This window comes from Magnolia sinica, chromosome 16 (genome assembly GCF_029962835.1).
Source record: "Magnolia sinica isolate HGM2019 chromosome 16, MsV1, whole genome shotgun sequence".
Classification (NCBI taxonomy): domain Eukaryota; kingdom Viridiplantae; phylum Streptophyta; class Magnoliopsida; order Magnoliales; family Magnoliaceae; genus Magnolia; species Magnolia sinica.
The window spans coordinates 39165320-39178259 of record NC_080588.1 but is presented as its reverse complement, the minus strand read 5'-3'; the positions used below and the strand labels follow the sequence as shown (position 1 = coordinate 39178259).

The 12940-nt window shown below is 38.8% G+C and overlaps 1 protein-coding gene across 3 annotated transcripts in view; it reads left to right on the top strand.

The window, feature by feature from the left end:
* LOC131228724 (histone-lysine N-methyltransferase CLF) overlaps nucleotides 1-9130 on the top strand; it is a 65040-nt gene extending 55910 nt beyond the window's left edge. For all 3 annotated transcript variants that reach the window (XM_058224575.1, XM_058224574.1, XM_058224577.1), the window contains 6 exons: nucleotides 1403-1534; nucleotides 6173-6263; nucleotides 7332-7379; nucleotides 7445-7573; nucleotides 7648-7725; nucleotides 8736-9130. In XM_058224575.1, coding sequence (XP_058080558.1) covers nucleotides 1403-1534; nucleotides 6173-6263; nucleotides 7332-7379; nucleotides 7445-7573; nucleotides 7648-7725; nucleotides 8736-8927 — 670 coding nt within the window. In that variant the 3' untranslated portion in view covers nucleotides 8928-9130. The remainder of the gene's footprint in view (nucleotides 1-1402; nucleotides 1535-6172; nucleotides 6264-7331; nucleotides 7380-7444; nucleotides 7574-7647; nucleotides 7726-8735) is intronic.
* Nucleotides 9131-12940: the final 3810 nt, after the last annotated feature.

The following is a 12940-nucleotide window of genomic DNA, read 5'->3' as shown; positions in this document are numbered from 1 at the left end:
GACGAACTATCAAGACTTTGTCTGCGAAAGGCAAGGACTAGATAGCAAATAGTCTTTGAAGCCCTCGGCTAGACAAATTTCAACCTTCAATTAGCAAGCTAGGAAGTTTTGATCTCTCTCCCTCCCTGCCCCTCTCTCTATAAATGCACATCCACAACCAAGCACAAGCAAATACACACTTAGGCCATACAGTCAAATGAGAGAAGAAAGATCAGCAACTTACCTGTTGGAGTACTCGTTGGAGTCTGCACACCTACTATACATGGTATAGCTTGTTTGATTGCCAAAACTTGCCTATAGTTACAATGTGCCCATTGTGCTCCCTCTTCTAAACCTTACCATCCTCCAAGCTTTAATTCTCTATGGCCATTCCATGTCTATTTTCAAGTGTTGTTTTCATTGCATCTCTTCAAGTTCTTCCATATTTCAATAATTTACTAAGCATCATTTCTTATTTCATTATATCCTCACTTGGAAAATTGCTTGGGCTGCCTAAAATGGCAGAATTGCTTGGGCTGAATTACAATCAGAGGCCTGGGCTGCCTTAAATGGCAAGTGGAGAACTGGGGGAGGTTAAACGAGGGCGAAGGTGGCGACTCCGGCCTGGCAGGGGGGTCGGGCTGAGCTCATGCAAGACGCCTTGCACTGTCGGGACTGGGACCTAGGTGGTAACACATAGGTAAAAACACCGTTCACCCCCCACTTGGAAAATTGCTTGGCTGACACCACCTTCGAAAAGAATTCGTTTGAGGGTGTGGTCTCACTGGCTGGCACAAAATTTAGTGTATTCTAGAGAGCCAACATTTTGGATACTACATGGCTGGATGAATTTAAGTTCTGGCTATCTGCTTGGCCTTTGCATGCCTTTGATCCTATTCAATCTGTATTTGAAATTCTCTATTATTTAGCAATTTCTACATACATTAATTATATATGCGTATTTGATTAAGCCGCATTTGCTTTACCACCTACTATCTACCCGAGGTGCCTTTTGGGTGCAAGTGGAATTTGTGCCCTATTTAAATGACACCCATTTTAAATTGAACATGTACTTTGTTTGTAAAGAGCGGAAATGCATTATGCATAGCGGAATGGAGAAAGCTTGTCAAGCCCAATCCAAATGGTAACTGATCTAGTTTCTTTAAATCAGAAGAAGCAAGCACAATGGTCATTTAGCTCAATATAGTTACTTTCAACAGTACCCTCAGTATATCCTGATGGTGCTATTCCTTATTTTCATGTCAAAGACTTCTGTTACGCTATTTCATTAGTATAAGCAAATTATGCTCTGGAATTCAGCTAAACTGTAAACTCCTAGTTTTCATGGGTTCATAAGTAATAATATAAGTTAGTATTGTAAGTAATATTGATAGTATTTTTTATTTGTTTATTATCTGCTTAGGTGTCCTAAGAGTTGCAAGAATCGATTCAGAGGCTGTCACTGTGCTAAGAGTCAATGTCGAAGTCGGCAGTGCCCATGCTTTGCAGCTGACAGAGAATGTGATCCTGATGTTTGTAGGAATTGCTGGGTTGGGTAAGTTTCAATATGATTTCCTTTTAAAGCCTAAAATGCGGCAATTTCAGTGTTATCATAGCTTTATTATTTTCTTTCCATAATGTATCATTTTCTGAAAATTAACTAATCTTCCTTTTGTTGCAATAAAGTCCATCTTGCTCATATAGAACAAATTTAACTAATTTTTCCAGTGTATCCAAGATTCAAAAGAAGACCATCCAAACTGATTTGACAAACAACATTATTGCAAGCAGTGTTCGAAGTATTGCTATCGCTACAAGTTTTGCTGGCTGGGGAAATGAAAACAATATCAATATCGCTGATAATATCTGTGATGACCGGAAATGTGGGGAAACATTGGGGAAACATGGGGAAGATGGTGGAATTTTTCAGAGAGATGCTAAAATACACATATTTGCATATTTAGGAATAAAAAAATTGCAAAAAAAAAATGCACACATAATAAGTTTTCATTTAATGGGGGACCTAAAAGCATGTGTTGTCGTAAGAAATCAATCCAACCATCTCATTCATCACATCTATCCATCCAACCTTCCATCCAAACATCAATCGATATTTCAGTATATAGATAACACATGATATTTCGCCGAAAAGTCATCACCAACTGGAAAGGAAACAAAAGATTGTTGTCTTGATATCACCCATGTTGCGATAACAATAATATCATGATATTTTTGTTGACAAATTGAACACTGCATTCAAGCATCAACCCATAAAAGAATTGGACATTGATTTTTTTAATAAACATATTTTTGGCAATATCGATACATTGGCGATATTATCAAAATATCACTGATACACTGGCGATACAATCAACACCTGGAATTTACACAGTCGAAAATATTGGTGATACATTGGCAATACAAGCGACACTTGGAATTTACATAGTTGAAAAATTGGTGGTACATTGGCTAAATCGTTACATTGACGATACTTAACGTGAGATTGCTGGTACTTGGAATTTATGATACTACCGGTGTTGTTGGTATCGTCGAGCTGGAGATACGGATAATATCGAAGACATTTCGATAATATTGGGGTTACTTCGAACAATGATTGCAAGTGATGCATCAATTATAAGCCTTCCATGTGATGGATCATTTCACATCAGGTGTACTAGGTTCCTTGTTTGCTGCCTTTACCAGCTGGTGGCCCCATCCACTTTCCATGTAGTATGCATATTTTCCAGTCTAGTCAGTACAAATCGCAGGCCCCATTGCTGATGGAGCCTAGCCCAAACATAGCTCTGATCAGCAATCCAATCCTTTTCATTTTTCCCATTAAATTTGAACTGCTGTCCATTTTCTCACCATCATCATTGTCATCATCATCATCATCATCTAAGACTCATCCCAATTAATTATTGGTCCCAAGCTTGGATAAAGGGTGGTTGTGTTAGGTTGGCAGTCAAACGTATGCCATAACTTCCATAATGAATCGAACAATTTTCTCTTAGATATGAAATTTAGAGGCGGAGCGGTTTGTGTGGTTCAGGTTTGCAAACATGTATTCGACATAGACGGTGAATGGCTTGGCACACATAATATATGGTGGTAAAAGCACAACGTATTTCTGGATGACTTTGAGGAACGAAGTAAATGGTTTTAACCAGTAAACTACCAATATGAGGGCACATTGAAATCATCACTAAATGCGGACCTTCATGCAATTCTCAGCATCCAGAATATGAATGATTCTGATTATCAAACCATCTGAGCGTGTCCTCCCCCTCAGCATTTGGTCCCGATTAAGTGACACATGCTGTTGATCCAGAGTGGCCACGTTGGTAAAACGAACTGTAGTATGGCACATGTGGGAAAATCTAACCCACAACTAGTTGGGGTGTAAGCCCATAGTAACGTATGTATGGCATCCTACCAGTCTAATCACCCTATAATGAAATGTGGTGCCCCAAAAATCATGTCGATATAACCTTTTAGTGGGCCGCCACATGAATTTTGAGGCTTTCGGGTGGTTGCTCATTATTTTCTGTCACATGGCCTACATGATGATTGGATGGGCGTGATTTTTGTTGCATTCCATTTACATGGTGGGGCAACCTTGTTGGTTGGATTGGATGACACACATACACGATTGTGGGCCTATAGGTGCACGAGGCGTGAAGTGAAGAGGCCACAGATTCAGGTGCAGATTTGGGGAAGTGCCTGTTTCAGAACTTCAACTAGTATATATAGGTAGGGAAGTGGAAGTGAGAGTCTGAAACACGATTAAAAAGCAGGCACAACACCTAATTAGAAGGATCTCACAACTAAGGGTGGAGCCCACAGGCAACTTGTTGCACATTTTTTCTTCTAACAACTAGTTGCATGTGAGACCTTCCCTACACACAGAGACATATACATGCATGCATTCATACACAGGGAAATGATTCCCTGAGAACAGGTATGCATGATAGCTCTCGTGCGCACCAAATTGGGTGTGTCCCACCATGATGTGTTGCTGACATCATAGCCGACTATCAAATGCATCCCATCAAGTTAGGCAAAGGGCCCAAAAATCAGGCCGATCTGTGATTCAGGTCTGCCGTGCCAAGGGAAACAGTTGGGAGGGGTGACGCCCACCCTTGATTCTGTGTGTGGCTTGCCTAAAGAACATGGCAATGAGAGGTATTAGGCAGGGTGACTTGCATCCCTGTACCTCTTTGTGGTATTGGCGGAGGTTCTTAGCAAAATGTTGAAAAGAGGAGCATTGGTGGGTCTAATTAATTGCACCAAAGTGGTAAATGCAGTTTTTTAGATCACACTTCTATAATTTGCAGATGATAAACTCCTTTTTGGCGATGCAGGAGGTTGAGCAAGTGGATAGCATGAGGGAAATAAGCTGGTGCTTTGAAGTTGTTTTGTGGTTGAAGAACAAATATTCATCAAAGTGAGATTCTGGGAATCGGGCTATCAAATGAAGAAGGTGAAGGCTGGTTGAGATATTTGGGTGAACATGGGTAGTTTCATCTCACATGGCCCTTCTATCATGCATTTGTAGGCCGAGCATTTTGCAGGATAATGTAGTTCAAGCTTGGAGGAATTGAGAGGAAGCTACTAGCTGGAAGAGCAGGCATCTCTGACTAGGGGGCAGAGTTTTCCTGATCAAGGCAGTTTCTTGCCATTGTATTTCATGTCATTGTTGCAATGCTTGGCTTAGGTTCTTAACAGGTAGGCAGGAATTCATTGTGATTCCTTTAGAAAGGAGCGGAAAGCAAGCATAAATTCCACCTATTGTAATGGAATGAAGTATGCATAAACCGGCGAGCGATTGTGGGGGCAGGAGAGGGAGAGTTGAAATATATAAATTTAGCTCTATAAACAAATGGATATGGAGGTTTGAGATGGAAGAGTGAGTTTTATGGAAACAAATGAGTGCTCATAAATACACAGTTAAGGAAGGATGGTGATTCACCCAGCAATGATTATTGTACAATGCATCGGTGTTGGGAATGCTATATTTAGGGTGGTCAAAAGCTTCAGGGAAGGTATGGAAAATTCTCTTTGGGAGATGGTTCATGCATCCAAGTTCCAGAGGATGCTTGTTGTGGTGATCATCCTCTTTACCTCACGTTCCCTAATTGGCAAGTTTAGCCCCAGAGCTGGAATTTTCTCTCTTGTTACTTGTCGAGACTTCAAACAATTTGGACTCCTCCATGCCATAGAGACTTGCTAGAGTTGGAGGATATGAGTAGCTTACTGAACCTTCTCCAGAGCTGCATTTCTTCTAATCTTTAGTGGAATTGTTGGGTGTGGAAACGGGAGATTCAGAAAATTTTCTATTTGATCCTTTTATGCGGCAGTTCACTCTCCTAAGACAAGGGAGTTGGTGGTTTTGACAAAATTTATCCTCCCCCCACTGCCCCCCACACCAAATAAGATAAAATAAAAAACTCTGGTGTGCCACTTCTAGAAAAGTCGCATGATTATTTCTAATGTGTGCAGCATCATGTGCCCCGTCCTTATGGTGGACAACTTGTAGAAAAGACACACGATTATTCCTCATGCGTGTGCATCATGGGCTCCTCATGGTGGACAACTTGTAGAAAAGATACCTGGTGTCCATCATGTGCCTGCATTATGCGGATTCAATGGATCATTTGTCTATGCATTTGCCAAAATCATTTGCGAATGCTTGATCTATTCCAATGCGGCTGGGTGATGCCAGCCTTGATCGTGTCGTTCTACTTAGCTTGGCATGTGGGTGTAGTTGTTCGTAATGGGAGAATCTATGGAATCTCTCTTCTAGCCAGTTTGTGGTACATTTGGGAGGAACATAATAAGAGATGTTTTTGTAACTGTCATCTTTGTCTGGATGTGGTGTTTAGAAAAGTGAAGTTTGATGGGTTTGACTCGAAAGTCGGTTGTTAATTGTTCCTTGGGATCCTTGGTTTGTCAGTCTAGCTTCATGTAATATTGGGGTGCAAATTTCTCATCTTTGCCTCTCTTCAATTTTCATTTTATACCATTATGTCTAAAAAAAGTAACTAATTCATTAACTTTCTTTCTATTTACCTTCCATTTCGTACAATATTGATTTCTTTTCAACTTCATTACATGTTATGCTTGACTTGTGTTGTGTTTCTTCTTGCATTTTTTTTTTTCCTGATTGCCCTCCTTGATATTATCCTTACAGTTGTGGTGATGGTTCTCTTGGAGGCCCTTCCCAAAGAGGTGATAATTATGAATGTAGGAATATGAAGCTTCTCCTCAAACAGCAACAAAGGGTATTAGTATTTAACCAATCCATTATGTTTTAAGAGTGACTTTTGTCTTGAAGGTTCTTTGTATTTCATGTTGCAAGTTTGATAGATTGATTGAGACAGTTATACCATAGGTGGATATAATTCATTTTTAGAGATTTTTCAATATGTTTTCCGATCAATTGATAGGAATGCTGTTTAAAGTCAGCCACAACGTTTAGAAGAGCTGAAGTAATTCAAACACAAGCTCCTCCTATGCTCATCTTCCTTGACAACCAATTTCCAATTTTTGCTTTACTCATGAGTCACGAGTAGCTATGCCCAAAAATCTTTTCTATGAGGCACCCAAATTCTGTCCAAAATTCTAAATAATTGGAGGTTCCCATTAAAAAATAAATAAGATGCAGATAAGGTTACTAGTGTTATTCCTGGGTGTTGATTGGTGAGTTACACTTACAAGCTAGAGTCAGTTTCTTCAGGTTAGTAATGTCATCCACCAATCAGAACAGAATTTGCATATTTCCTGATGAATGGAAGGATGAAGCAAATGCTCGTGTTCTGCACCACTGTTTGCAATTCACTGCTTTATGTAATTTTTCTGGCCTTACGGTTGTGGCCACAAACTTTTTATCTCAGCCATGTTTGTGGTGATGGAGAAGGAGCTATGCGAGGTGTTATATGCTGTAGCAGTAACCGTCCATGTTGTCTTAGAGTCATGAATGCTGGTGCCATCGTGTGTAGCTTTGTCATACACAAGCATCTGTGGGAACTGTTATTGGCAACTATTCTTGACCGATTTATACAACCACCCTTTCCTACTGTTTGTTGCATGATAAATGGGTGGGTGTTATCAACTTATCATACAGCCAAAAGCCCAAAAGTGATAAGGGTGGGTGTTATCAACTTATCATACAGCCAAAAGCCCCAAAGTGATAAGGGTGGGTGTAGGTGGGCATAAAAAGTCTCCCTTTAGTAGTGTCAGAGATTATGATTTATTATTATTTCATTGAACTTATGCAATGTTACTAAACATACCAAATTTATTGGAATTCTACAATTGATGTAAACGTTCTGGGCAATATTCCGGTACAGGTCTTGCTTGGAAGATCTGATGTGTCTGGATGGGGAGCTTTCTTAAAGGTACTTTACTTTCTGCACTCCTTGTTTCCTCAGCTTCTTTTGCTAACAAGAATTTTGTACTCCAGAATAGTGTAAGCAAGCATGAATACTTGGGGGAATATACTGGAGAATTGATCTCGCATCGAGAAGCTGATAAGCGTGGAAAGATCTATGACCGTGAAAATTCATCTTTTCTCTTCAACTTGAATGATCAGGTATGTTATTTTCTATATTCAGTGCTATGGTGCAGATTGAAATGTGCTTCTTCTAACATGCATTCTTTTTGCAGTTTGTTCTCGATGCGTATCGGAAGGGTGACAAGCTGAAGTTTGCCAATCACTCACCTGATCCCAATTGCTATGCTAAGGTTTGTGTGTGTGTGTGCGTGCACAAGCACGTGCACGCAGGGGTTGATATTGTATGGGTGCACATGTACATGTGGTGTGTGTGGGATGTGTGCATGTGCATGTGGTGGTGCACCCACATGTCCTGTCGGTGATTGCGTGTCGGGATCCGGTGCTAAGTCACAATATCGTAGTCACCAAGCATTCAACCATGGTATACTACCATGGATGGCCCTTGATGCCAAAAGTACTCATCTGAAGATCATAACTGCCTACTGGAGGACTTTTGCCCATTGAATGTTGACGTTTGAATGGACTTTTTAATTAATTTTTTTTGAAAGAACAGTGGCTTTGTTTGTAATCAGCAGAATTCATCCAATCAATGGCTAAGATGGAAGCGGACTGCTTGCTGAGTAAAACTCTGTGGGGCCCACCGTGATTTGTCTTTTATCTATGCTGTCCATCCGTTTTACCAGATCATTTTAGTACATGAACCCAAAATTGAAGCATATCCAAAGCTCAAGTGGACCCCACCACAGGAAATAGTGTGAATTGAATGCCTACTGTTGAAAACTTCTTGGGGGCCACAGAAGTTTTGGATCAAGCTGATATTTTTTTCCCCTTCATCCATGTCTATGTGACCTTATGAACAGTTGGATGGCAAATAAACATCACTGTGGACCCTAGGAAGGTTTCGACAGTGGACATCATTATTCCCACTGTTTCCTGTGGTGTGGTCCAAATGCGCTTTGGATACGATTAATTTTTTCAGATGATGATCTGTGAAAGCAGATATACGGAGTGGATAAGACATACATCCATGGTGGGCCCCATAGAGTTTACTCAGTACACAATCTGCTTCCGGCTAAGATAGCCTGACTAGTGACAGTAGTGACAAATGGATATGTCATTTCATGCATGTGACAGGTGTAGGGAGATTGTTGATTTAGATATTCGCGTTCAGCACTGTTTACTTTCTCGATTGATAAGAAGATGGGAAATGATTGAACATTGTGTGTATGATGTTTGGCAGGTGATGATGGTAGCGGGGGACCACAGAGTAGGTATTTTTGCAAAGGAAAGGATAAACGCAGGAGAGGAGCTCTTTTATGATTACCGTTATGAACCAGACAGAGCACCTGCCTGGGCGCGCAAGCCAGAAGCTTCCGGCTCTAAAAAGGATGATACGCTCCCTTCCAGTGGCCGTGCGAAGAAGCTCGCTTGAGTCCAACTGTCTTTGTTTTATTTTTTATTTTTCTCATTTTGCGCTGAATCAAGCACATTCATTCTTGTCATTCATTCACAGCAGCAAGTGCATCTTAATTCAGTTGGAAGTTGGGGTAGGATTACTCTAAAATCAATTGGGCCTTTGTGCATGATGAAAAAGAAAGAAAGAAAGAAAGAAAAAAACTATAATTACTGTGCTCTCATTACTCCCTACTATTAGTGGTTACTCCCTACTATTAGGACAGGTGGGGTGGGCTAGAAGGAGAGGTGGACTCTCCCTCTATAGCCACCCCATTTCTCTTGCATGCCCTCACTCTCGGTAGTGCTTACAACACTCCGGGCCACTCTTAAGTGCATTCCACTTTGGGTTCTGCCTCCTCTCAATGCATGCTCCACATTGAACCGAAATGTGTCCTCTCATGTACTGCATTCTCATGTTCTCTCTTAGCAGACTCTGTGCTGCGTGCGTCCCTTTCTATTGGACTGCAACGTTTGTGCTTCCTCTTTCATTTGAATGACAAGGAGGTGATAGAGAGAGGAGATGAGTAAAAAGTAGGTTCAGTCTACTTGCATTTGTCATTTGCATGCTATCTTCATCGGAGGTGAATTAACATGTTGTTGGCATACCATCTTTGTGCGTCCCCCCCTTTTTCATTAGAAAGACGAGGTGAGAAAAAGAACAGATGAGAAAAAAGGTCTCATCCATTTGCATTTGACTGGGACGACCATGTTGTTAGTATACCATCTTCACTGTCTGATCGGAGAGGCGAATTAACATATCTTTTCGTATGGGGTCAATTCAGGCAGGCCATTGAGTTTTCGTGTTTTAGATATCTGTTTCGGTTGTATAATTGTGTGGCTTGATTTATAATAATAATGTGAAATATAATGTACCATGTTATTCACATGTGCCCCGACAATGATTTTAGAGCATTGATTGACATGATTTTGATTGGAGAAAATGATAAAAGAGATTATGCACCACTCAGTTGTCATGTACGAAAGTTTGTAGAGCATGATAGTGTACAATGGAAGCCATATCAGTAGTTTTTGTGGCATGTGAGTGTCGCTGTATTGCGCTGGCCCATTGTGACGTACTACAAGTATATTGCAAAGTTTTTATGATTTATTATGTTTGGTATATATTTATTGTAGCTATCACCAAACTATTTTCATGAAGGAATTGTTTTATTGTTATTTCGACTTTGCCTGCTTCTACTACACCTAATCGGGTAAGTGACTTTTTGGCTGGACAAATAATGATTGTATTATATTACCAATGAGCTAATTATTTTGAGTGATGTCAATTTGGGCCACTCATAAATGATTGTGCATAAATATTATTAAAATAAATTGTCTCAGATATGTTTTATGATTAATTAATATATAACCATTTTTAGCATGATGTAGTGACAAGCAATGAAATTCAAATAATTTGTTGTTGATGGTTTGAAAGATGGAAAATTGGATGAAAGTAACTTTGATAACTGATGCTATTTGGATTTTATTTGACAAAGAAAGCGTGTTCTGCACACTAAAAATATTTAAAGAATATAGAAAATAGAAAATGAAAATGTTCTGATAAGTAGTTTGAAGTTTGGATGGCTAAATTGTCAGAAAAGGAAAAAAAAAATAGAATTATTAGAAATAATCTTCTTTGCTCCATACACAGAAGTATTCACACATGAAACTTATAAGATTGCTAAGGAAATGTGGAATGTTATGATTGAGTCTTATGTTAAAATATTGGATGCCAAGATTATAACCATGCAAATTAAATTTGATGTGTATACAATACTAGTTAGGTGCTTCATTAAGGACAACGTCGAGAAGATGGAACAAATGATGATAGCTTTGTAAAATGTACATTGTATATTGACAAAAAATTAGAAAATAATAGTGATGTTTTGATTTCTATCAAATTTTTGGGCTCATCAAAGAGATCTTGAATGGCAAGTAGACAATCAAAACCTTTAAGGACTTTATCATCTAGAACATGAAGTTGAGTTAAAAGCGATCTAGTTTGATAGTAGAGTTGAGTCAAAAGCCATTAAGTTTAGAAGTAGTGTGTTTTTGCTGTCAAAAGTTGAATGAAAGATGTTCGGTTTAGGAAAAAGTTTAGGGTGCGTTAGGATGCTTGTAAGTTTTTTAAATTTTAAGTTACAAGTATAGGTAATCTTGTTTGGATGTAGGCCATTAGTTATTTCTAGGTAAGTTTGTTTATGTGTTTGGATAACTTATAAGTTAGATATAGTCTTATAGATAAGAAGTTCTATATGCACCCTAATCAGAACTGGTAATAGGGAATTATTCAAAAATCAGATTGACACATAAAAAAGCTTAAATAAAAGTATGCTATTTTGTTGAACACATATAGACGAATATTTGAACCGATTCTTAGGCTAAATTAATCATCAAATGTGTCATAAAAGTAGACCTTTGTATTCAAAATATATGTAATGCGGAACAAAACTTAAGGTAAGCAAAATGAAACTAAAAATTTTCATTTTTTCCAAAATATGTTTACAATACTTGAGGGAGAGAAATATATAAACAAACTACAACAAAAAGCTATCTATTTAGGAATCATGTTCTCTAATCATATCTGTATCTAGTTAGGGGACACACCATGGAGAAATATATGGATAAGATTAAATTAATTTGAAAGGAACATAAAAGTCTTATACATCATATCCTCATCGATAATTGTTATGTACTCAAAATTTGTTACAACAAAAAGCATTAAGCATCAAGATAACCTTGAAAGAGATGGGACATGCAAGCGAATGCATACAAACAGCATTCTACTGGATGATTTTGACTAATATTAAATAATGAAGAAACTCCATGATTTAATAACAAATATAGTGTAGAGATTAAAACAGAAGTAGACAAGGGTAGAAATACTTTAAAGAATACTGAGGTGATCACTTCGACGGTTCATATGCACACATTTCAGAATGTGCTTCATGCAAGTATCACTTTCCATCTGACAAATATGAACCATTTGATTAATGGCCAATAATATGCGCAGTCAAGATAATTTTCACAAAATTAGGTCCAGACGACGTGAAACTAGAAATAGGTTTTGGCTGTGGTTTGAAAGAATTGAAAAAAAAAAGAAAAAAAAAAGAAGACAAAAGCTATATCTCAAAAATATCTAAAAAACTGGGAACCAGGAAAAGCAAAAACACTACTAAAAAATCACTTCATATCACAATGGAGGGTTAAAAATTGGTCCAATATGTTTGGAACACTGTGGGCCATATGATGAATGGACTGTTAGGTGTTTTGGGCCCAGCCCTAAAATCAGCTAGCAACACTGATGGACGACATGGATCGTGCATACAAAAGATGATAGTGGGCCCCACTGTCGTGGCCTCATAGAAGCGGGCCACCCTGTTTTCAATGGACACGGATTGTCTGCAAGAGCCAAGTGGGGCCATTGTGATGTTTGTGAGAAATCCATCATGTCCATCCATTTTGCCAGATCATGGGTTAAAAAATTAGGCAGATCTAAAAGTCAAGTGGACCACAGGACAAGAAACATATTCAGATAAAAGTCCACTGTTGAGACATTCATGGGGCCATAGAAGTATTGGATCTAGCTAATATATCAATTTATCTTCGTATAAATAACTCACATGAGCTTTTTTTTTTTTTTTTTTGGTTTAGCTTGTTAGTACACCCATTGTCAGTTCACACTTCACTATTAGCCACCCCGATAGGGAATTGATACCAAGACCTCATTGCTAACTCACATGAGCTTAAAAGAGCCTAATAGGTGCACTTTTCTACACCACAGACTCCAAGGATAACATCATATGCGTGAGGGGTGTGTGCGTGTGTGTGTCTATATATATATATATATATATAATCATGCAATATAAAAAATGAACATGTATAGAATGTAGAAATAAATGCGAGGAACCCATCTCCACATACTCCACCTCCCACAACATAGGGTAAGCAAATCAAACCTGGCAAACACCAGTCGTCCTCGGCAGTAAG